Here is a 27,030-nt window from a genome sequence, read left to right on the forward strand (position 1 = left end):
ATCACAGGTTAGAAATTGTGCAAGTTCAGCTGAACTTGCACAAATTTCTACCCGCATGTCAGTCTGACTTCGGGAGTTATTTCAGAGACATCTGTGTGGGCTCCTGCACAAATGTCTACTGAAATCGCCCCTGAAATCGGCAAAAGTAGTGCAGGAACTACTTTTGGGAATAGGTGCGGCACCGCAAAGTTGGAATTGCAAATATTTGGATGGTGCTATTTCCAGCAATAGCCACCAATTTTTCCAAATTGGCCCGATGTGAACGTGGGCTTATTGTCAAAGCTTAATTGAACGAGCTGAAGTTAGAAGCTGATTAGTTATGAAGCACAGCTGCACCAGACTCTTTGTGCACCAGTTTTAGTAAATGTCCTTCTATATAGGGGAATCGGAACCCTCTATCCTCCTGCTGGTGATCCCTCTAGTGATGCATCCTAGAATTCTGTTTGCAAAAGGAGTCTATTCTGAGTCTTAAAGTAGATGTTGATACTTGGAAGGTACAGACTAGTAGTTTTAGGAAACCATCAGCAGATGGTAGTATATTGAGGGCTGCCAGTTGTCACCCCTTTCTAAGAAAACTTAGATTACCTAAAGCCGCGTACACACGGGCGGACTGTATGGCCAACTTAGTCCGTCAGACAATCCGACGGACAGTCCGTCCTACTTTCGAATGAACGGACTTGACCACACACGGATGCACAAACAGTCCGTCGAAAGCTTGCGCGATGACGTGTACAGCACGTACGACGGGACTAGAAATAGGAAGTCCAATACACAGCAATGCAACCTTTCGCCGTGTAAATCCTTTCTGAGCATGCGCCATACTTAGTCCGTCGAACTAGCCTACTCACGAGCGGATTGTCCGCTGAAACCAAAGTATGACGGACAGTATTTCGGAAATTCCGAAATACTTAGTCCGCCAGACTGCACGCTGAAAAAGTCCACTGAAGCCCACACACGAGCGGACTGTCCGTTGAAATGTGTTTCGACGGACTAAGTTGGCCAGACAGTCCGCCCGTGTGTACACGGCTTAAGAGGAATCATCCAAGTTAGATGATAAAACAACAAAATAAATCAGGCTTCTTCAAAATGTAATTTCTTTTCTACAGCCTATAATGGGGAATATAATAAAATTGAGAAAATTATTAGAGACAGTAGGGTTGATTTACTAAAACTATGGAGGGCAAAATCCGCTTTCAGGTTTGTTTTTTTGTTTTTTTGTAAAAGCTTAATCGTACAATCTGAACTTAGAAACTGATTGGTTAACATGCAAAGCTGCACCAGAATTTTCACTCTCAAGTTTTAGTAAATCACCCCCTTTATGTCTATCCTCAAAACTGATTCCAAATACATTCACAAGTACTGACTGAGGCCGGGTTTACACTGGTGCAACAAACGCTCTGACATTGGGAGCTCATGTCGCATGACGTGTGAAAATCAATGTTTCCCTATGGAAGCTGTCTTGACTGGTCCGATACAAGTTGGGCTGACTTTGTAAATGCTCCCTGTACACCTGGTATTCCCTGCTGACAGCTGAATGTACAAAAAAATAAAAATAAAATTGCTGTCCAAAAAGAGAAAATGTGAAGAAAAACGGTGTTCCTTCATACAGCCTGGAGGTCAGGAAAGGGAAGGGACAAGTGAGTGCCCCCCCTCCTGAACCATACAAATCACAATAGAAAAGCAGGGATACAAATCAAGCTAATAACAAGCATGACTAACCTTTTTTTGTGATCAGAAGTCCTCACCCCAAACTCCAAAAAAGTTACATGGCAGAATTATCATAAGCAAAACAGGCAAAATTAATACAAAAGCCAAAAAGTCAGCGCACATATATATTGACACACACACACAACAGGAATGAATTGCCAGGAACCTTTCTTTTTATCTCAACTATTACATAGCAGTTGTTAGTCTAACATGTGAGATTTAAAAGCAATCATCAAACAGCCTTAGTGGGGTAGGGGTCAGGAATTATGCAAACTCCCAAAACCCACAAAGACCATATCTATTTGTAACCCAATATACACACTGCAAAGAAAAATTCAGACCTGTTCTTAAGCCAAACACAGGCCACAAATGCTGGTCTTGAAATAACCTAGCTAAGCTTGCTAGCACACTTGCACCCACCCAGTAAAGGACACCCCCCCCCCCCCCCAGTGTAACTGACTCTGTCTCTTTGGGTAGACCTCAAGTGCTCACACCTATTCATTAGGAATACATACTCTTTACAAATGAAAAAATGCCTCAGCATTGATATCTGTGCAGGGTAAAGCTCAAAATAACACATGTCAAAGGTGCTGCCCATGATCAGTGATCCAAAAAATCTCCAAATCAAACTTGTACATTGTTGGGCATGTGGAGGGTCCAAAACAGGAAATGACAACTTTGTGAGGGGTGCTTCACACAAACTGGTGACAAAGCGCATTCATCATTCTTCATCAGCATACAACATTAAAATATGTGTGCAGCATCACACCAAACTTAGACATCCATATCTGGCCCAAAACCCACCAGTTCTAGATTTGGTGCAAACCCACACTTGCTTGATTTATGTGATTTCTTGGGGTCCCATTATGTAAAACCCATCAAAAATGTTAGCACCGGTGAAAAAGAAACTTAAACACCACAACATACAAACCTCTAGCCAGGTAGCATGATTGGGATTCAAACTCAGTGCTGCTAGGCAGAAGTGATAGCCTGTGAGCCGCTGTGCTGCCACATGTTTTTAGGCTGCATCTCTGTGGTGTAGAACTACTGTGCTGCCACATGTGGAACCCTCCTACACATAAATACACATATACTGCTTTTCTTTGGACATATAGGTGGTGGAATTACATTAGTCAGGAGTTTTTCTTCTTGATTTATTCTGTGCTATTTGGTGGTTCTTGCTGTGTGAGTGTAGAATAGTGATGTTACCCTTCGATTTTTGGAAATTACATTTTTATTTCTGATGTTTGCACTCATATCACATTTTTTGGGCTCAAATTAGGATCATTTGGAAATAATAAAAAAATGCACAAATTTGTGACTCATTTTAAATTTGCATCAGCAATGTTATCTTTTGTTAGTGTGTAAAGACACGTATGTGGGTTTGGGTAAAGATTTTTGTGAGATGGGCAGCAACAAGTGAAAGTGACAGAGAAAAAAATATTTTACCAAAACATTACACATGCTAGCTTTCTTAAAAACAAAATAGATGATAAAGAAACATTGTTGCAAGGACAATTACTTTGAGAGAAAGATACATTCATCTCAACATGAAAAGTTTTTTAATTTTCGGGAAGTTACAATTGATACTGAAATTTGCATTGGGCTATAGAACTCTAATTTTCACTCCCAAAAATGCTTTTTTAGCCCAACGATAATTTTGGTATTTACTATAGCTCCCTGTAAAAAAGCCATGGGAGTTAAAATGAGAGTAGTTTGAATGTCTGAGCATGCTCAGTTGTGCTGGCACTTAGCTGTAAAGAGACGGGGAATTTATCTCTTCTCAGACTTTTTCACACACTTTAAAAGCTGATTATCTTTAAAAAATATACCACAGATTTCAGTACCATTTAGGCGATCATATCATGCTCTAAACATTATTTCCATGTGGTCCTAACAAGAGTAAGGGTTTGGGCGCTATGTGTTGTCTGGGAGCTACAGTGAATTTGATTTTGGTGATATGTGTTCGCCAGCGCTATTGTGAATTCCGTTCGGGCGCTAATTAGCACTATTTGGCGTTTTGAGCACTAATTACTGCGCAATCACATATTCGTGCTATAGTAAGTGACCCCCTATGTTGGATGCACTATGAGGCCTTTGAAAAAGAGAATGGGAGAACATATCACAGACTCCAAGGGGAGTCTACTAAACCTGGAGATTGCAAATTTGGTGCAGCTCTGCATAGAACCCATCCAGTTTTTTTTTTTTTGTCAAAGCTTAATTGAACAAGCTGAAGTTAAAAGCAGGCATGCACACCTGCACTAGATTCTGAGTGCTTTGGTTTCAGTAAATCTCCCTACAAGTGACTTGTCTCTCTAATGCAGTGTTTCTCAACTCCAGTCCTCAAGGTGCCCCAACAGGTCATGTTTTCAGGATTTCCCTCAGATGAAAGGGCTATGGTAATTACTAAGGCTGTGAAACTGATAAAATCACCTGTACAAAATAATGGAAAGCCTGAAAACATGACCTGTTGGGGCGCCTTGAGGACTGGAGTTGAGAAACACTGCTCTAATGTCTCTAGGCATTTTTGAACCAGCATGAGAAGAGTTAGCAGTGTTCTATTTCCAGACTATTGACAGAGTGGTTATTGGATTAAGAAGGGCTGATGTAGGAGCCAGCCTTTTGTCTGTGGAAGCTTTTAGGAGTTACCATTTAGGTGCTAAAATGTCAGAATGTCTCAGTTATTACTGGGATATTGATTTTTTTAACAGGATATTTAAAAAAAAATAATGTATGTTTATATTTTTTATTGTGTGTATATTTTAGTATGAAGAGTTTTAAAGAATAAATTAATCTTTGAAAAAAAATACTAAATGCACATATTTTTGCAGGAAAAAATGTACATGTATTTTTTTTCACAGAAGCCTGTAAAGCATTGCATCTACAATCAGTGGATGGTGTGTGCAATGTCAGGCTCCTGTAGACTCTTTCTCCAGGTTCCTACCCATACTGAGGTCTGGACTTTCAGTTCGCGAGATGGAATGGACTACAAGTGCAGTGATTAAGGCCTCGTTCACACCATGATGCAGAGAAATCAGTTTTTCTGCATGCGTTCTTCAAGGGCACAAAAAAAACTATTTTTCTCTATGTACCCTGTTGACACCACAACATGCTCAGGAATCTGCAATCTATGCAGTTTTCTGCACAGAAAAAAACTGACATGACATCAATATTGGTGTGAATATGACACAAAACTGATGTCCACGTGCATGAAAACTGATGTAAACTGGTGTCTCTGCTTGTTCACACCATACGTGCATGAAAACTGAATGGTACTGAAGGGAGAACCATGCAGATTTCACTTGCAGAGACATCTGTTTTCATGCACATCGACATCAGTTTACATCCGTGTCAGATATGTGCCATATTCACTCCATTGTTGATGTCATATTACTGTGCAGAAAACTGCATACATGTTGCAGATTCCTGCGCAGAAAAAATCTGCACGTTGTGGTGTGGTGTGAACAAGGCACATAGAAAACAATTATTTTGTTGTGGACTTGCAGCATCCATGAAGAAAAATTTACGTTTCTGCACCATGGTGTGAACGAAACCTAAAACTTTCTTCCACAGATATCTGTGAATGAACGATATGTGGGTGGAGTCCCACTCAATCACAACAATTTCAAATGTGTCAGTGGAGGAACCCCTGCATGCTGTCACAGGGGGGTTTGCTTAGTACCATGGTAAATATTGCACCCTAAATATTGGTCCGGCAGACAATCCAACGGACTTTGCAGCTGAGGTCTGCCGGACTTTCAAACGAATGGACTTGGCCACACATGATCACTCCAAAAGTCCAACGGATTCAAACGTGATAACGTAGAATAAGGAAGTTCATAGCCAGTAGTCAATAGCTGCCCTAGAGTCGATTTTAGTCCGTCGGACTAGCACACAGGCAACTCGAGTCCAGCGGACAGGTTTGAAGCAAGTTTTATTTCTAGGTCTGCTGGACTTTTGGGAAGAAAATGTCTGCTGGAGCCCACACGCAATCAAATTGTCCGTCGGATTCAGTCCGCCGGACCAAGGCCGTCAAAAAGTCTGCTCGCGTGTACGCGGCATTAGTCTTTAGCATGCAGATGGTAAATACTTAGTATTAGTATTGAGCCCTTATCAGTAAAGCTTCATGCTATCCACACAGATGTGCTGATTCGTCTTTTCCTGGACTTATATTTGTAGTGTGGAAGGCACACAAACTGTGCACACCATTGATGAGCTGATGGACCTCTGGGAGAGGTGTGAGCTAGCCATTTAATTATTATTTTTATTATTATTATACAGGATTTCTATAGCGCCAACAGTTTGTGCAGAGCTTTACAACATGAGGGCAGACAGTACAATTACAATACATTTAATATGTTTTTGCCTCTGTGTGCTGCAGAAAAGATTTAGTAAGTAACATATTAACGTAAATATATTTCCACATTCATTGTCTTCTGGAGCAGGTGTCACAGTTGTGTCAGAAATGAGAAGACACAGCGAGCAATGATTGATTCTGACTAATCTTACCTTGTGTGATTTGTGTTCAAACATCAAATTTTCCCAAATGCAAACAGGTGAACCAGGGTACAAAAAAAAAACTGGACAACAATGGTGGGGAGCATATGGTGTCATCATCAACTACTGTATTCAAACCAATTATAATTAGGTATGAATGTCTGTGTGCTTACTGCAATTATATGTGTATTCCTGTTCTGCATGCAATGGAATGAAATAAAAGGCCCAGGGTTCAGTGAACACAAGCTGATGCTAAAGTACATTGCTCATATTTGCCATTCCTTGCCTGCACTCCCTTTAGGTTTCTACTGAGCTGAGACCATTCAAGGAAGCATCAAGGAGACTGAAGTCTGCAGCATAAAGCTTAGATTATAGTGGTTCATACTTGTAGCTGCTATTTACTAAAGGAAAATCCACTTTGCACTGCAAGTGCACTTGGAAGTAAAACCGCTGTAGATCCAAGGGGGACATGCAAGGAAATTAAAAAACAGCATTTTAGCTTGCACATTGGATTGGATGATAAAATCAGCAGAGCTTCCCCTCATTTCAGATCTACCCCTTAGATTTAGAGTGACTGCACTTCCAAGTGCACTTGCAGTGTAAAGTGGATTTGCCTTTCGTAAATAACGCCCAATGTCTCTGCTTGAGTAACATGCTCTACCTTCATCAGGTTTTGTAAGGGTTCTGCGAAACCTCAAGCGGCCTAATTGCTTATGATCATCCCCAGCTTTTTAGGTACACACAGCACCCTTTAGGCTGGATTCACACCTATGCATTTTTTGTGCTGTTTGCATTTTGCAGATTTGCACTACAGTCCATTAAACATGGTTTTCTATGGAACACGTTCTGTAGTGCAAATCTGCAAAATGCAAAAAGCACCATTAATGCATAGATGTGAATCAGGCCTTAGCAAGCCACACTCTTTTCTCCAGTGCATTTATCGCCATGGAAAACGACGATGTTTGAATACCCAACACTTTTACCCCCTTCCTACCTGGTCCAATTTTCAGATTTCAGTGCTGTCACACTTTGCGTGATAATTACTCAGTCATGCAACACTGTACCCAATAGAAATGTTTATCATTGTATTGAGACAGAGCTTTTTTTTTGTGGTATTTAATCACCACTGGGTTTTTTTTTTTTGCTATATAAGTAAAAAAAAAAAAAAACGAATTATTGAAAAACAAACATTAAGGGCCGGTTCACACAGCGAGGCGATGCGAGGCGACACGGCTCGCCTCGCCTCGCTCCCGCAAGTCGCCCCCGTTCTGTACAATGGAACCGTTCTGAGAGGAGCGACTCGAGTCGCTCCGACTCAGAAAAAAGGTTCCTGTACTACTTCGGGGCGACTTCGGGGGCGACTTGCATTGACTTCTATACAGAAGTCCTCTGCAAGTCGCCGCTGAGGTCCCCGCAGGTCGCGGCGAGGCAAGTCGGAGATGCCTCGCCGCGCCTCGCTGTGTGAACCGGCCCTAAGAAAAACATGTTTTTTTGTTTTGTTATAAAGTTTTGCAAATAAATAATCTTTCTTCCTACATTTTAGGCCCAAATGTATTCTGCTACATATTGGTATCTTTGGTAAAAAATAACCTAAATCAGTGTATATTATTTAGTTTGTGTGAACGTTATGGAGACTACAAACTATGGTATGTATATTTAAAAATGGATCAGTCCTGATGTACTGACTGCCATTTCATTTCTTGAGGCCCTAAACTGCCAGGACAGTACAAACACCCCCCAAATGGTCCCTTTTTTGTAAATTAGATTATATAAGGTCTTTAGTAAGTTTTTTGAAGTTGTAATTTTTTGTCACAAATTTTCTGAAAATTAAATAAAATAAAATAAATTTATTTTTTTCAAATTTTTTTCTTACATATAGGTGTCCGTTTATGAAGCATTGTAAAATATCTGCTGCTCAGTTCTCCAGCATCCACAGAGGAGATCGTTCTCCTGTAAGTGCCAGCTTATGAAGCGGTGTAGAATACTTCTCCTTTTGTAAAGTGAAGTGATCTACAAACGCTTCAAACAGTGGAGAACGCCCCCTGATACTGGAATCTCACGAGACATAGAGAGATTACAGGACCAGAAATTCACTGAAACACAGAGAAGTCTGTTTATTAAGCAGAGCTAAATTATGACTGCTCAGTCCTCATGTTAATAAATGTAATAAATATATATATATATATATACACACACACACACACACACACACATGGCAGGGGGACTTGTTTATTATCTTGGGGGGGTCTGATCAAGGTAGAAGGAGCTCAATAATATTCCTCCTTAGTTCCCCCGAGATTTTCTTCACTCCCCGATTCTCCACCTCTGAGCTGATGAATCTGGGAGCGTGAATTCTGAAACAGACCGCCAGTGAACTGCTGAGATTGCATCTTCATAAACTGTCCGTTTCTGTCACTCAATGACAGCTTCTCAGTGTGGAGATGATCGAGGGAGAACATGTTCTTCCCCGATCATCTCTGTTTCATAAACCATTAATGAACCAAGATTAGCTGTGATCCTGGGGATCACTGCTGTTCACAGTTTCATAAATGGACACCATAGTCACCAGAGTAGTGCACCATCATCATGTGGCTGGTGTGGCGGTGATCAGGGGTTTCTGACTTGTGACAGTATTAAAAAAAAATCTTTCAATTTTTTTTTCTTTACATACTGTAACCAGAAGCAGTGCAGTGTTATGATAGGGACACTTTTTACTACCCTGGGGAGGTGATCAGGATTTTTTTTTACACTATGATTGCTTATAATAGTGTCGATCACTGTTACAAGCAATCATTTTTATGAATGACATTCAATCATTGCCAGTGTAAACTATTGTGATAGCTGTGATTGGTCACGGCTATCACATGGTACAGATGCGCTGCGATTGGCCTTATCTGTACTATGCGATCACTGTGACTAATCACAGAGATCATCACAATAGTATGAATGGCTATAAAAGTAATTGTGTACAACTGCCATGTGATTACTGTGATTGGTCACAGAAATCACATGGTACAGATGCGCTGTGATTGGTCCTGTCTGTACCATGCGATCACTGTGACCAATGACAGAGATCACCACAATAGTATGAATGGCTAAAACTCATTCATTGTGTACAAATGACATGAGGCGGGTGGGGGAAGCCGTCCCTACTGGGATAAGACAGTGATTATTGCTATCGGCTATAGCAGGCACTAGCGTTAATAGCAAGTGAAGCTGGCGGGCTGGTTGTACCCAAGTTGATTGATCGATTAACTTGGTACATTCAGCCTACCCACACATGGTTTGAATCTCGGACAGTTTTTGCTTAACCGACCAAAATTTGAACCATCTAGTCCGGGCCTAAAGAGACAGAACATGCACTGGATTATTGTAGCCTCTGGCCTATAGACTATCCTGCAGGATAAAGTAGAGAAAAAATACACATTTCTTTCTGTATATGCTACCATTGGACTTTAAAGAGAAGTATGGCCAAAGCTTTTTTTGGCCCTCTTTCTTCTATGGATCACAGGAGTGCAGTTCTATGACCTGTTTTCAGTCGTCAGCAGGCTAAAGTCCGCTGTAGGCTGACATCACTCAGCTGGTCCAGGCGCTAGATTGACTTTACAGTCAGGGTCCATCTTGATACCTGGATTGGCAGCTGGCTCAGTCTCTCAGCTGGGAGACTAAGCCAGCTGCTCCTGCATCTTCCACAGCCCAGCATTCCAGTGATCATTGGAGGGGCAGAGCATAGTGGGGAGAACTGAGCGATCAGCTGTGATTGTTCGCTCAGTTCTCAGTGCAGAGCCAGCAGGGGAAATATACAGCATTGGATAGATACTACATCCACCTAGGTACTTGTATTTTAACAATAAAAATATTTATGCATTTGAATGGAGTTCAGAGGAGGACTTTCATTTTAGCTGTTACAACACTACTGTATTATGGTGGTAGGTCTAAAATGGCCCCTTGATCAGGAGTGGCGTTTGATTTTTACTGTTCCACTCTTTCACCATGCTAACAGCAATGTGTATGTTTTATCAGAAAGACTACTGCAGGGATATAAAAGAAGTACTTGGTTTTACACATTATGTCATCAGATAAGCAAAGCATGCTAGAACATGTGCCATATGAAAGAGCTACTGAAAAGATACCATCCATCAAAACGAACACACCCATAGGTGCTCTGCCTGTACCTTTGTCTCCCAGCTGTCATCAGACTGCATCCTCTGTTTCAGGGTTTCCTGGAGCTGCTCAATTCTATTCTGATATGAAATCATCTGCAATTCCCTGAAAGAAATGTTAAAAATAACAAGTTATGTAACTGTAATTCATCCAAAGTCAATAAGTCCTGCAATAAATTCACAGAATGAGCACACACACTGCCAGCTGATGCAGGAAAATGGGTAGCATGGCGCTGTAAGCAGTTTGGCAGCATTAGGATTAGGGATTTCATGATTATCTCTGCTGCTATGAGATCTCACGTCTGTTTATGATCAGATCAAATGCATGACATCTTTACAGAGTTCATATATTTTCGTCTATGACTGGGGAGCCGGGTTAGATGACAGGTCCTGGGCCTATTCTGAAACAGATCTTAAAGGAAACCTGTCACGGGAGAAACACAAAGGTTACCATTACTGCCTTCTCCTTTAGAAAATTCTTGTCTGGTTGTCATGCTGACCCTCCTGCATCCAGCAGTTGTGCCACTGACCCATAACAAGCATGCATATAGGAACCTCTGACCTGAACTGAATTATCTTTCTGGTCAATGTCCCAGAAAGTGTTGAAGCCACCAGAAAAAAAGGTTTTAAATTTTCCCAATCAGATTAACATTTTCAGACCCTAGTTGTCATTTGAAAGTCTGAATCTGATTGTCAACTATGCACAATGAAGAAAGTTCTAAACACATTTCAGAAATTCCATAATTTTTTTTTCCAGTTCAATGTTATCAAAATATTTCTCTAAACCTTGATGTGTGCTTTGAGCTAAATTCACAAACCATCCTGCACTCCAAGGCCAGTACCCATAGCAGGGTTACCCAACCTCTTTCCTTTGCTGCTCTGCACTCTCACAATGACCCTAGGCATTACCAATGCCCTATGGCCTTATCTCCCTTCAGCTCTGATAAGCTGTTGCCATTAAAATCTTCATAATTAGAGAAGCCTGGAAAAAGTACACTAATGCAGAAACCGCATTTAAGGAGTAATGCATATACAGTTGTGCTCATAAGTTTACCCTGGCAGAATTCATGCTTTCTTCACCATTTTTCAGAGAATATGAAGGATAACACAAAAAACATTTCTTTCACTCATGGTTAGTGTTTGGCTGAAGCCATGTATTATCAATCAACTGTGGGACTGTGACATCATAATGGGCGGGGACATCATCCGGTGATGTCCCTATATAAGTCGCTGCACGCCGCGTGTCCTGTCATTGTGACCGGAGACAGCGACGAGGCAACATCTCCAGAAGAGAACAGAAGACAGCGGCGACAGAAGACCGGGCCACCGCTTGTAAAAGAGCTAGAAGAAGGTGTGGTAGCCCGGCAAGAAGAACCGAAGAGGGGGACAAGACCCCCCGAAGTCGGAAGAAGAGAGTGGCGGCGAAGAAGAAAGCCGGGCTCCTCCGCTAGTGAAAGAGCTAGCAGAAGATAGCAGAGAAGTCCGGCGAGAAGACCCCCGAAGAAGGAAGAAGACCCCCGAAACTGTGCAATAAACTATTTTAACCCTTGTGTGTTGTGTTTTTTTTTTTACATTTTTTTCACAGGTGAATGGGTAGGGGTACATTGTACCCCATACTCATTCACATAGGGTGGGGGGTCGGGATCCGGGGGCCCCCTTATTAAAGGGGGCCCCGGATTCCGATAAGCCCCCCGCCCGCAGACCCCGACAACCAACAGCCAGGGTTGTTGGGAAGAGGCCCTTGTCCTCATCAACATGGGGACAAGGTGCTTTGGGGTGGGAGGGGGGCCCTTCCTCAAGGTACCTCCCCATGTTGAGGGCACGCGACCTGGTACGGCTCAGGAGGGGGGGGGCGCTCGCTCATCCCCACCCCCCTTCATGGCCGGCCGGGTAGCGTGCTCGGATAAGGGTCTGGCATGGATCTGGGGGGTTCCCCTTCAAATCCATACTAGACCTAAGGGCCTGGTATGCTCTTGGAGGGGGAACCCATGCCGGTTTTTGTTTTAAATTTGGCATGGAGTTCCCCCTTGAGAGCTCATTCTCTGATTGGCCATGGCAAAAGTCCCTGGCCTGGGGCGACTTAAAGTCGTGTTGTAAGTCGTCCCAAGTTGTGTCCAAGTCGTGTTCAAGTCATGTCCAAGTTGCCTCCAAAAGTTGTGTTGAAAGTTGTGTTGCCCCTGTGTGAACCGAGCCTCGCATGCACTGGTGATTTTGGCCTGATAACATGCAACACAAGTTGACACAAACGGGTTTGAATGGCTATTAAAGGTAACCATCCTTGCCCGTTATCTGTTTTCTTGTAATTAGTGTGCGTGTCTGAAAGTTCAAGAGTTTGTATACTCCTGACAGACCCTTGCATCTTTCATCTAGTGCTGCACTGACGTTTCTGGATTCTGAGTCATGGGGAAAGCAAAAGAATTGTCAAAGGATCTGCGGGAAAAGGTAGTTGAACTGTATAAAACAGGAAAGGGATATAAAAAGATATCCAAGGAGTGTAGAATGCCAATCAGAAGTGTTCAAACTCTAATCATGAAGTGGAAAATGAGGGGTTCTGTTGAAACCAAACCACGGTCAGGTAGACCAACTAAAATTTCAGCCACAACTGCCAGGGAAATTGTTCGGGATACAAAGAAAAACCCACAAATAACTTCAGGTAAAATACAGGACTCTCTGAAAACATGTGGTTGGCTGTTTCCAGGTGCACAATAAGGAGGCACTTAGAAAGATGGGCTGCATGGTCGAGTCGCCAGAAGAAAGCCATTACATTGCAAATGCAACAAAGTATCCCGCTAACAATATGCCAAACAGCACAAACCTTCTGCCACAAAGTCATTTGGAGTGATGAGACCAAAATTTAGCTTTTTGGTCACAACCAGAAACGCTAAATTTGGAGAGGAGTCAACAAGGCCTATGATGAAAGGTATACCATTCCTACTACGAAACACGGAGATGGATCGCTGATGTTTTGGGGATGTGTGAGCTACAAAGGCACAGGAAATATGGTCAAAATTGATGACAAGATGAATGCAGTATGTTATCAAAAAATACTGGAGGAACATTTGCATTCATCAGCCAGGAAGCTGCGCATGGAACGTACTTGGACATTCCAACATGACAATGATCCAAAACACAAGGCCAAGTCGACCTGTCATTGGCTACAACAGAATAAAGTGAAGGTTCTGGAGTGACCACCTCAGTCTCCTGACCTCAATATCATTGAGCCACTCTGGGGAGATCTCATACGTGCAGTTCATGCAAGACAGCCCAAGAATTTACAGGAACTGGAGGCTTTTTGCCAAGAGGAATGGGCAGCTTTACCATCTGAGAAGATAAAGAGCCTCATCCACAAATACCACAAAAGAATTCAAGCTGTCATTGATGTTAAAGGGGGCAATACACGGTATTAAAAACTGGGGTATGTAAACTTTTGATCAGGGTAATTTGGGTAGTTTCTGTTGTCATTATGATTTAAAAAGAGTACACACTGTTGATTGATAATAAATGGCTTCAGCCAAACACTAACCATGAGTGAAAGAAAAGTTTTTGTGTTATCATTCATATTCTCTGAAAAATGGCCAAGAAATCATAAATTCTGCCAGGGTATGTAAACTTATGAGCACAACTGTATGTGGGAGCACTGTGGGTGAGCTTTACTACTGCGACCCCACATATATATGTATGTGTCCATGGGGCTCTGTTGTTCAGTACTGAGTGTGATTACAGCACACTGAGCTCCTGTTCCCTATTTACAGCCAGGAGCTGGTAGGACAGACTCATAATCATGTGGCTGCTGTGACAGCCATCATAAAGATATCTTCATCATAAACCAGAGACTGATATAGACCCAATTGCAGGGTGTTGGAGAAATTGGTTGATGGCCCACAGCAATCAAACAAAAGATATGTTAGAGCACACCCTAATCTTCTGTGAAAAGGACCGTCTTTATCAATGTTTGTTGATCATGTTATATAGGGGTAGGCATCCCTAAAGAGGTGGAGATCTACCTAAACATGGGAGAAGTCGAAGATCACCGGCCACAGTGTCACCTCCTCACACCCAATTTAACCTTGGAATTGCCATGCTACTGCATTGCAATTGCGTGAATTGCATGGCAATCACGGGTTTAAATCAGGCATTGAAGAGGCAAAATATCACCTCCTCACCCCCTGTCAAACACGCTTGGATCACTTTTCTGTGGGGCAGCAGTGCCTGCTGCACTTGTGAATGAGCCCTTAATTGTATGCCACAGCTGCACCCTTAGGGCTTGTTTACATGTAAAGTTGGGGGTTGGTAAAACCTGTCAGCAGCAGCCAAAGGTGTACACATTCCGCAGTAGGATTTAAAGTGGTTGTAAACCCTTACAAACCACTTTGACCTACAGGTAAGCCTAGATTAAGGCTTACCTGTAGGTCCAAGCAATATCTCCTAAACCTATATGGTTTAGGAGATATTTGCCCGAAAACAGGCACCGCTGTCCAAGAGGGTCCAAGAGGTTAACCACTTAAGGACCGCCGTATTGCCATTGTACATCATCACAATGGCACAGGCAGGCACAAGCACGTAGATGTACGTGCCTGCCTTCCAGCGGGTGGGGGGTCCGATCGGACCCCCTCCCGCTGGATACGGCGGTCCGTTTCCCTCCGGGAGCGATCCGTGATGAGGGGATGGCCGTTGGTTTCTGGCCACCCCCTCTGGATCGCTCCTGACCAATGACGTACTTCCTCCCACTGTGTATTGTTTACACAGGAAGGAGGAAGTGATGTCATTCTCCTCGGGGCGGTCTTTTTGACCGGACTACGAGGAGAAGACACAAAGTAAGTGCACCAAAACACTACACTGACACATAGGTACACATAGGTACACAAACCCCCCCCCCCGATCCCCCCCCCCGCCCCCCCTCCCCCCCAGTCACAGTGTCACTGATTGCATTGATCATGTCTTTACTGATCAATGCATTCAGTGTCAGTTGTAACAGTTAAAACTGTCAGGGCAGTTAGTGTTAGGTCCAGGGTAGCCCCCTATCACCCCCCAATAAAGATTTAACCCCCTGATTGCCCCTAGAGTGAACCCTTTCACCCCCTTTTGCCAGTGTCACTAAGCGATCATTTTTCTGATCGCTGCATCAGTGTCGCTACTGTCGCTAGGTAGCGAGTTATTTTTTTAGGTTCACCGCCAGGTTTTTATATCGCTAGGTACCCCGATATACTACCCAATAATGATTTTAACCCCCTGATTGCCCCTAGTTAACCCTTTCACCCCCTTTTGCCAGTGTCACTAAGCGATCGTTTTTTCTGATCGCTGCATTAGTGTCACTAGTGTCGTTAGGTAGCTAGTTATTTTTTTAGGTTCACCGCCAGGTTTTTATAGCGTTAGGTACCCCCATATACCACCCAATAATGGTTTTAACCCCCTGATTGCTCCTAGTTAACCCTTTCACCCCCTTTTGCCAGTGTCACTAAGCGATCATTTTTCTGATCGCTGCATTAGTGTCGCTACTGTCGCTAGGTAGCTAGTTATTTTTTTAGGTTCACCGCCAGGTTTTTATATCGCTAGGTACCCCGATATACTACCCAATAATGATTTTAACCCCCTGATTGTCCCTAGTTAACCCTTTCACCCCCTTTTGCCAGTGTCACTAAGTGATCGTTTTTTCTGATCGCTGCATTAGTGTCACTAGTGTCGTTAGGTAGCTAGTTATTTTTTTAGGTTCACCGCCAGGTTTTTATAGCGTTAGGTACCCCCATATACTACCCAATAATGGTTTTAACCCCCTGATTGCCCCTAGTTAACCCTTTCACCAGCGATCACAGTATAAGTGTCACTGGTGACGCTGGTTAGCCAGTTAGTTATTTAGGTTCCCCGTCAGGTTTTTATATAGTGCCAGGGACCCCCATATACTACCTAATAAAAATTTGAACCCCCTGATTGCCCCTAGTTAACCCTTTCACCACTGATCACCGTATAAGTGTTACAGGTGACTCTGGTTAGTTTGCTTTTTATAGCATCGGGGCACCCACCATTTATTACCCAATAAAGGTTTAACCCCCTGATCACCCGGCGGGTGATATCAATTAGGTTTTAGGGTCAGGGTCTGTGTCGCCCCAGGCAGCGCTAGGTTAGTGCCAGTACCGCTAACACCCACACGCAAAGCATAAACCTCCTGTAGTGGTATAGAATCTGAACAGATCAATATCTGATCTGATCAGATCTATACTAGCGTCCCCAGCAGTTCAGGGTTCCAAAAAAACGCATTGTTAGCGGGATCAGCCCAGATACCTGCTAGCATCTGCCCAGCCCACCCAAGTGCAGTATCGATCGATCACTGTCACTTACAAAACACTAAACACATAACTGCAGCGATCGCAGAGTCAGGCCTGATCCCTGCGATCGCTAACAGTTTTTTTGGTAGCATTTTATATTTAAATCCGGAAGGCAGTGCTTGGTTTTTGGTGTCCCGTATGTGGCTAGGCTCCTAAAAAGTCCCCCACATGTGGTATCCCCGTACTCGGGAGAAGCAGCAGAATTTATTTTGGGGTGTAATTTGACTTATGCCCATAGCATGTGTGAGCAATATATCATTTAGTGACAACTTTGTGCAAAAAAAAAAAAGTTTGTAATATTCCCGCAACTTGTGGCAAAATATAAAATATTCCATGGACTCAACATGCCTCTCAGTAAATAGCTTGGGGTGTCTACTTTCCAAAATTGGGTCATTTTGGGGGGTTTTGTGCTATTTTGGCATTTTATGGCCTTCTAAACTGTGATAGGTAGTTAGGAGTCAAATCAAAAATTTGCACCCTTAGAAATCCTGAAGGTGGTGATTGGTTTTCGGGGTGCCGTGCGCGACTAGACTCCCAAAAAGTCCCACACATGTGGTATCCCCATACTCGGGAGAAGTAGCGGAATATATTTTGGGGTGCAATTCCACATATAACCATGGCATGTGTGAGCAATATATCATTTAGTGACAACTTTTTGTAAAAAAAAATTTTTTTTTTTTTTTTGTCATTATTCAATCCCTTGGGACAAAAAAAAAAATATTCAATGGTCTCAACATGGCCCTCAGCAAATAGCTTGGGGTGTCTACTTTCCAAAATTGGGTCATTTGGGGGGGTTTTGTGCCATCTTGGCATTTTATGGCCTTCAAAACTGTGATAGGTAGTGAGGAGTAAAATAAAAAATTGATGCCCTTAGAAATCCTGAAGGCGGTGCTTGGATTTCGGGGTCCCGTACGCGGCTAGGCTCCCAAAAAGTCCCACACATGTGGTATCCCTGTACTCAGGAGAAGCAGCAGAATGTATTTTGGGGTGTCATTTCACATATGCCCATAGCATGTGTGAGCAATATATCATTTAGTGACAACTTTGTGCAAAAAAAAAAAAGTTTGTAATATTCCCGCAACTTGTGGCAAAATATAAAATATTCCATGGACTCAACATGCCTCTCAGTAAATAGCTTGGGGTGTCTACTTTCCAAAATGGGGTCATTTTGGGGGGTTTTGTGCTATTTTGGCATTTTATGACCTTCGAAACTGTGATAGGTAGTGAGGGGTGAAATCAAAAATTTGCACCCTTAGAAATCCTGAAGGTGGTGATTGGTTTTCGGGGTGCCGTGCGCAACTAGACTCCCAAAAAGTCCCACACATGTGGTATCCCCGTACTCGGGAGAAGTAGCGGAATATATTTTGGGGGTGCAATTCCACATATAACTATGGCATGTGTGAGTAATATATCATTTAGTGACAACTTTTTGTAAAATATTTTTTTTTTGTCATTATTCAATCCCTTAGGAAAAAAAATAAAAATATTCAATGGGCTCAACATACCCATCAGCAATTTCCTTGGGGTGTCTACTTTCCAAAATGGGGTCATTTGGGGGGGGGGGGTTGTACTGCCCTGCCATTTTAGCACCTCAAGAAATGAGATAGGCAGTCATAAATTAAAAGCTGTGTAAATTCCAGAAAATGTACTCTAGTTTGTAGACGCTATAACTTTTGCGCAAACCAAAAAATATACGCTTATTGACATTTTTTTTACTAAAGACATGTGGCTGAATAAATTTTGCCCTCAATGTATGACTAAAATTTAGTTTATTCGATTTTTCTTATAACAAAAAGAAGAAAATATATTTTTTTTTCAAAATTTTCGCTCTTTTTCCATTTATATCGCAAAAAATAAAAATCGCAGAGGCAATCAAATACCATCAAAAGAAAGCTCTATTTGTGGGAAGAAAAGGACGCAAATTTCGTTTGGGTGCAATATTGCATGACCGCCCAATTACCAGTTAAAGCAGCGCAGTGCGAAATTGGAAAAAGACCTCTGGTCCTTAAGGTGTTTATTGGTCCGGGGCTGAAGTGGTTAAAGCAGTTAGGGGGGAAAGCAATACAACGCTGCCTGCCTTTACCCCTTGTTTGCTGTACCACACAAGGCTGCAGGGCCTTATTCAGCTGGGTCATGCTTGGCAGGTGCTAGACCCACCAACCATGATGGGGTATATAACCCCTGCTGCAGCTGCAACATGGGTACAACCCTAACCACTGCAGCTAAAGAGGGTGTGGTTGGGGTGGTGGTGGTAAAACATATCATAAATTTGGGGTTTTACCACCCCCCCCCCCAAACTGCCTTTGTGACTTTCCTGGGTTATGGGGTTTATTATGTCCTGCAGGTGTGGTGCACTTTCTGAAAGCACACCAAAACTCCTGCATTCAGAAAGTGCAACAAACACAAAATATAATAGAAGTCTATAGCAAAGTCTAGCTAACACAGAAAAGTCACAAATGCACTGTGCGTCACCAGCGGTGCAGGTAAACCACAGCACATCAGTGTGAAAGCAGCCTTATACTATTATGCCCAGTGTATTGCTTCACACTGACCTGAAGATCTCTTCTTTCCTGCTCCTGGCATCACTCTGGAGACCGCTAGCCGGGATAAGAGGTGGAGGGCAGTCGATGTCACTCTGCACAGGACAGGAGCCAGCACTACAGAGGAGACATCGACTCTTGCTCTATACTACAGCTCCAACTTTACAAGTAGTCCTTCTGCATTGCACTTTGATGCTAGGATGGTGGATAAGCAACCCCAGACATCCTGGCTGTGATCTACTGGTAGAACACGATCCACAGGTTGTGAACCCCTGTTTTTCAGCAGAGAAACCATACAGCACCTATGCTGAACAAACATCAATAAAGATGCTTCTTTTCACAGAAGATTATGGTGTACTGGAAACAGATCTTTTATTTGATTGCTGAGACAGCCAATTAAAAGTAAAAATGATCAGGAATGTCACTTCTCAACATTATCAACAAGTATTACTAAAGGCTATTTTTTTTTTTTTTTGCAGTGGTTTAAAATAAAAAAAAGGCCATACTTACCTACTCTCTTCAATGATATTGAGCTGGGCTGTGTGCATTCCTAGACACACAAAGTGCTGATAAGCCATGCCCCTGCCTCTTCACAGGAGTTTCTTCAGTGTCTCCTGTAAGACCAGGAAGAGAGGGAACGGAGCTTCAGCCGCGACACCTTTGGAGTGGTGTCGGGAGCCAGGTAAGTGTTTAGGTACTGGGGGGAGTAGGGCAGGTAGTGAGGCAATTTTTACCTTAATGCAGAGACTGCATTAATTAAAAAAAACTTTATACTTTAGAAGGAATATCCAATTGAAGTGGTTGTAAGGACTCAAGGTATAAAACCTTCTGGGTGCAGCTCCCCCACCTTATACTTACCCGAGCCCCATCTCGATCCAGCGATGAGCATGAGAGCAGCATCTCTCCTGGGTCTCTCTCTCCTCATTGGCTCACACAGCAGCAGGAACCATTGGTTGTCAATCACAGCCAGGAGGGAGCAGGGGTGGGGTCAAGCCACGCTCTGTGTGTGAATGGACACACAGAGCACGGCTAGGGAGTGTTCCTGCTTGAGTGCCCCCATAACAAGGGGCTTGCTATGGGGGCACTCGTGGAGGGAGAAGCCAGGACCACCAACGGGGGGACCCAAAAAGAAGAAAGAAAAAAAACATTGCACAAAGCAGGGAAGTATGTTTTTTTTTTCCTTTTTAATCTTTCCTTTAGAATCACTTTAATGGGCCAGAGTTAGGGGTGACAGCAAGGGGTAAAGGACTGGTAAACTGCAATTTATTAGGTTTTTAGTGTTGGGTTTATATACACTTTAAAGCGGCTGCATACCCCGCTTGGTGATTTTTGCCTACAGGTAAGCCTATAATAAGGCTTACCTGTAGGTAAAATGAATATTTTATAAATGTGCACCATGTAGGAGATATTCACCTTGTATGCGCTCTGAAGGTTCAGCGCATCGTGCCAAAACGTTAGAGCTTCGTGCGGGAACCGAGGTGACGTCATTGCGCCGAAGCTTGTGAACCAGGAAGGAACGCCGGGGGAACATATCATCCCCCTCAGTGCTGACCGGGCGCCGCTGTGGAGGCTTCGTTCGAAGGTAAGAATTTCATAATGAGCTAGTATGCGGTGTATACTAGCTCATTATGCCTTTGTCTTACGGGTTTTTTTTTTTTTTTTTTACAGGGTTTACAACTACTTTAAGCACAAAATCTGCTTTGAAAAAGACACAGTAGAGTGTGCTATAACTACAATTTAAACTTTTTTTTAAAAAGAATGTATTTTTTTAACAATGACAATCACACAACTGTTGCTATGAATACAAACATTTGCTCTCTGAGCCTGTAGCATGTTTATCCAAGGCCAGTGAAGCCTGTGTGTACACTAAACATACACACATTACCAACACATCTTTTTGTGCTTATTTGTCATTTATGTTCAGCAATTCTTGAAGGTGATGACATAACACAACCCCCAAGCCCACTATTTTGCAGGTAACGAATGTTGTTACAGAAACTGAAAAACAACCGCATACTTGATTGGAAATATAGACGTTACTTAGATGTGGAGCCTGTGGCTATCAGCGACTCTTGTCAGGAAATTGTGCTTTGTGTGGAGTAATCCTTACTACAGATGTACAGCACATGACAGTAGCATGGCCTACCCTATACACAAACAGCTGTGAGCACCTTTCTTGCTGCAATTGAGTGACTTCTTGCTGTGTTTGCTTTAAAACTTCATTCACGGTCCCCAATTCACTTTCCAGACGCAGAGTTCTCCTCCTGTGACGGTCTTCTGTGCTTCCCATTTTGGTGATCTCTTCCTGTATCTGCTGGCACTTTTGTTGAAGAAGTGTCACGCAATCTTCTTTCTCCCTCAGTTCCTTTGTAAGCCTGAGAAGTAAAACACCACAGCTATGTAACCAGGTTCCCACATGAATGACCGCATCGTTTTTATGGTACAATACCTCAGAAATTAAAGTGTATGGCAAAACCTTTTACTTTGTTTGAATAGAATGGCAGAAGGGTTAGGAAACCTGTCAGGGGCTCTGTCAGAGGGATTTACTCTCACTTCCTGTCCTGCTGACAACACTTTTACCAGAGAAGAAGTGAGAGGAACTCCTCAACAGCTACATAGTTGAGATAGGGGAAGGCAAGAACCCCAGTGAAATTTTTATTTCTATGTCCCTCTTGCAGATTTTTCCTCACTTGTGGGGAAACTATTGTCAGCAGGATAGGAAGTGGAAGCAAATCTCCCTAACTGAGCCTTGGATTGCAATAAAAATATTCCCTGAGGACATCCTGTGTGACAAAGTGCATCAGGGCAGGGCTTGGTTGTGATGTCATCATGTATGCTTGCTCAACCTCTGTGCTCTTATGCTGTTTAATACTTTATGTTTGTGTGTTTTTTTTTAACTGCCGATGTTATTGGTATCACAATATCCAGTTCATGTATTTCCTCCTATGTGCACTGGATTGTCCATGTAAATTTAGAGTTTGGGCCGGATCTCAGTAAATGTGCTTTAACCAGGCACTTATACACCTTCCTGCCCAAACCAATTTTCTGCTTTCAGCACTGTAGCAATTTGAATGACAATTGTGCGGTCATGCTACCCAAACAATTTTTTTTATCATTTTGTTCCCGGTCTTCCCCGGTGGTCCAGTGTGGGCATCCAAGAGGGGGCTGCGCTGATAAACAATCAGCACAGACACCCCCTGTCAGGAGAGCCGCCGATCAGCTCTCCTCTACTCGCATCTGTCGGACGCGAGTGAGGAAAAGCCGATCAACTTCTTTTCCTGTTTACATCGTGATAAGCCATGATTGGACACGGCTGATCACATGGTAAAGAGCCTCCACTGGAGGCTCTTTACTGAGATTGGTATAGCAGTGTGTCAGTCTGACCATTGATCGCCGCGATATGCACTCCCACGGGCGCGCGGCGGTTGTTATCCTGCAGGACGCCATATGACGCCCCCTGTCAGGATAACTAAACCACTGCCCAGCCGTCATTCTGCTATAGGCTGGGTGGGAAGTGGTTAAAGGGCCAGGGGACAGTCTTGAGGCATAGGGGGTTATTTACTAAAGGAAAAGCCACTTTGCAGTGCAAGTGCACTTGGAAGTAAAGTCGCTGTAGATCCGAGGGGGACATGCAAGGAAAATAAAAAAACAGCATTTTAGCTTGCACATGATTGGATGATAAAATCAGCAGAGCTTCCACTCATTTCAGATCTACCCCTTAGATTTAGAGTGACTGCACTTCCAAGTGCAGTTGCAGTCCAAAGTGGATTAACTCACCCACAGTTTTTTTTTTTATCTATCAAGCACTCAGAACCTCATGTTTGTGAGGTCAGTAGAACACAAATTGGACACATTGGGGGTTATTTACAAAAGGCAAATCCACTTTGCACTGTAACTGCACTTGAAAGTGCACTTGGAAGTGCAGTCATTGTAAATCTAAGGGGAAGATCTGAAATGAGTGGAAGCCCTGCTGATTTCATCATCCAATCATATGCAAGCTAAAATGCTGTTTTTTTTTATTTTCCTTGCATGTCCCCCTCAGATCTACAGCGACTTTACTTCCAAGTGCACTTTCAGTGCAATTTCAGTGCACTTTGCACCTGTCGTGCAAAGTAGATTTGTCTTTAGTAAATAATCCCCATTGGGGGTTATTTACTAAAGGCAAATCCACTTTGCACTACAAGTGCACTTGAAAGTGCAGTCACTGTAGATCCGAGGGAGAGAGATATCACCGCTCCAGGTAGGTCAAGCGACAATAGGAAACCTTCTCATCCAGCTTGGAAGCCCAGGTGCTGGCAATGCATATAGCAATCAAAAAAAGGAAGATCTGGACAGCTGCACTAAAAAAACTTTTTTTGCCTTTTATTCAAAAATTCTTGTGAATAAAAATACAAGCCACAGCAGGAACAGACAGGAGCTAACGTGTTTCACACTTCAATGTAGTGCTTAGTCATAGCTGACCAAGCACTACATTGAAGTGTGAAACGCGTTAGCGTCTGTCTGTTCCTGCTGTGGCTTGTATTTTTATTCACAAGAATTTTTGAATAAAAGGCAAAAAAACGTTGTCTGAGTGCGGCTGTCCAGATCTTCTTCCTGTTTTTGATTGTAGATATGAGGGGGGACATGCAAGGAAACTAAAAAGCAGCATTTTAGCTTTGCACATGATTAGATGATAAAATCAGCAGAGCTTCCCCTCATTTCAGATCTACCCATCAGATTTACAGCGACTGCAAAGTGCACTTGTAGTGCAAAGTAGATTTACCTTTTGTAAATAACCCCCATTATGTATAGAGTGTTATCACAGCTTATTCACAGGATGTGTGGACCTTTTTATTGCACTATTTATAATGGTTGCACGGTTGTATTGTCCGCTACAGAAGTAAATGTAAATAAGAATTCCTTGATACTGTATACTTGTGCATCTGATGTACAGTATTTTTTACATTTGTATATACTTTGCACAATTATTTGTTATAGTTGTACTTTGCATATTTAGATGCAAATTTAGTGTGGTTTTTCACAAATTTGTTTATTTGTGTCTCTTGATATATTCTTAAAAGGACAACACAACACATTTTTTTATTCAGCTGAAAGTAAAAACCTGACAGGAGCTCCAATCCTGCCAGACACTATATATACTACAAGTTGTTGGCTTGACGTACACTTTAATTGTACATTCACATTGGAAGCGGGTTTAAAACTGTGCGAGTTCAGCTAAATTATTTAAAACTAAATTATTTCAACCCCAAATGTAACATATTGCAGCTTAGCAGTCACTGGATGTGATAACTGCAATCATTTTCCTTTTTTTTTTTTTTTTTTAAGTTTATTCCGTCTGTTTTCATCTGGCCAGTAACAATTGAATTGAGTGTCCCCACTCTTATGAGCACAGAGAGCACCTTTGGAAAGCAAACTTTTAGATACACTAATAAACTGAAGCCAGACTCCAACTAACACTTTATAAGCAGTTTTGTTCCTTTTGGAATACAAGATCTAAATAAAGAAAGAAAAGCTGATCATTGTAAGCACTCCTGTCAGTTGTAAATGGTTTTTCTCAGCTCTCTAATTGCTGCATCTGCAAGACAGCTTGTTCTGTTGAAAAGGAACAGACTAAGTAGCTAGATCACCAGGTGAAAATAAAAGAAAGAAAGCCTAGAAAAGAAAATGAATGCAGCCATCATATTTAGGAATTGGTAAGCTAAAATATAACATAACATAACATATAATATAATAGAATATAATATAACATATAATATAATATAATAATATAATATAAGCTAAAATATAACAAATAGTATAGTGAAGGAAATAAAAACACCCCCCTTTTCCTTCTCACACCGCCACTGCACACAAAGAATACTGGTGGAAAATTGCTTCAAGTCACTTCAAGATTACCTGTTCAGTTTTGGAGTATAATCACATGGATGTTTAAATTAACTATTCACAGACTTGAGTTTGGATTTAATGGACACTATTATTGATCACTTTTTCACAGGGTGATTGTTTAGTTTTACTCATTCGGTTATGAATATTAGCGCTACTATTTCATTCATTTAAAACCACACAATTAAAATATAACAAATAACAAATGTTTGCTTTTGGGTGTAATACTGCTTAAAGTGATCGTAAACAATCATCATCTTTTAAAAACAACCCATTCAGTTTAAAATTGAAATGAAAGGCAGAACATTTGTGTGTGTGTGTGTGTGTGTATATAGCGCACTTTTTCGGCGCTCCAGTGTGATTTGCAGTCCATTCAAATGGATAGGCTGCAAAATCACACTGCACGTTCCCCTCATTGTTGACCTCTGCACCCCAAACTCCTTCCCTTTTCACCCCTGTACCTCAAATCGCCCTCTCTGCTCACCCCTGTACCCCAAACCCCCATTTGCTCACCTCTGTACCCCAAACACCCATTTATGCTCACCTCTGTACCACAACCCCCCCTCTCTGCTCACCTCTGTACCCCAAACAACCCTCTCTACTCACCCCCAATCCCAACCAGCTCACCTTTGTACCCCAATTACCCAGTTAATCTTTGCACCCCAGAACCCTTCTGCTTACCTCTATACTGCAAACCTCCCTCTCTGCTTACCTCAGCACCCCATCCCACCTCCCTGCTCACTTCTGTACCCCAAACCCACCTCTCTGCTCACCTCTGTACCCCAAACCCCCCTTTTTGCTCACTTCTGTATCCCAAACCCCCCACGCTGCTCACCTCTTCCTAAGCTCCCTCTCTGCTCACCTCTGTACCCCAAACTCCCCTTTTTGCTCACCTCTGTACCTCAAACTCCTTCCCTTTTCACCTCTTTACCTCAAACCCCCCTCTCTGCTCACCCTTGTACCCCAAACCCCCCTTATTTCTCACTTCTGTATCCCAGACCCCCCATGCTGCTCACCTCTTCCTAAGCCCCCTCTCTGCTCACCTCTGTACCTCGAAGTCCCCTTTTTGCTCCCCTCTGTACCCCAAACTCCTTCCCCTTTCACCTCTGTACCTCAAATCGCCCTCTCTGCTCACCCCTGTACCACAGACCCCCCTGTTTGCTCACCTCTGTACCACAAACCTCCTTCTCTGCTCACTTCTGTACCCCAAACATCCATTTATGCTCACCTCTGTACCCCAACCCCCCCTCTCTGCTCACCTCTGTACCCCAAACAACCCTCTCTACTCACCCCCAATCCCACTCAGCCCACCTTTGTACCCCAATTACCCAGTTAATCTTTGCACCCCAGAACCCTTCTGCTTACCTCTATACTGCAATCTCCCTCTCTACTTGCATCAGCACCCCATCCCACCTCCCTGCTCACTTTTGTACCCCAAACCCCCCTCTCTGCTCACCCTTGTACCCCAACCCCCCCTTTATTCTCACTTCTGTATCCCAGACCCCCCACGCTGCTCACCTCTTCCTAAGCCCCCTCTCTGCTCACCTCTGTACCCCAAAGCCCCTTTTTGCTCCCTTCTGTACCCCAAACCTCCTTCCCTTTTCACCTCTGTACCTCAAATCCCTCTCTCTGCTCACCCCTGTACACCAAACCCCCCTTTTTGCTCACCTCTGTACCCCAAACCTCCTTCTCTGCTCACTTCTGTACCCCAAACCCCTGTTTATGCTCACTAGTGGCGTTGCTAGGCAGGTGCGGGGTGTGTGGGCCGCACCCGGTTGACACCCGTCAAAGGGGTGTGGCACCGCCAACACCGCTTGCTGCACTGTGTCCCGCGCTGCGGCTGTCTCCCTCAGTGGAGTGGAACGAAGGCGCCTCCCCCTCCTCTCTGTTTACATCCACAGAGGAGGAAGAGCACAAGCT

General features: G+C 43.0%; 1 protein-coding gene across 1 annotated transcript in view; it reads right to left on the reverse strand.

Moving 5' to 3' along the window:
- LEKR1 (leucine, glutamate and lysine rich 1) overlaps window positions 1-27,030 on the reverse strand; it is a 265,838-nt gene that overhangs the window by 25,324 nt on the left and 213,484 nt on the right. Inside the window, exons 9-10 of the mRNA XM_077488100.1 lie at window positions 21,399-21,602; window positions 10,380-10,473 (exon numbers count right to left, since the gene is read on the reverse strand). Coding sequence (XP_077344226.1) covers window positions 10,380-10,473; window positions 21,399-21,602 — 298 coding nt within the window. The remainder of the gene's footprint in view (window positions 1-10,379; window positions 10,474-21,398; window positions 21,603-27,030) is intronic.

This window comes from Lithobates pipiens, unplaced genomic scaffold (genome assembly GCF_037356315.1).
Source record: "Lithobates pipiens isolate NorthernLeopardFrog02 unplaced genomic scaffold, aLitPip1_a1.2 Scaffold_18, whole genome shotgun sequence".
NCBI classification, from domain to species: domain Eukaryota; kingdom Metazoa; phylum Chordata; class Amphibia; order Anura; family Ranidae; genus Lithobates; species Lithobates pipiens.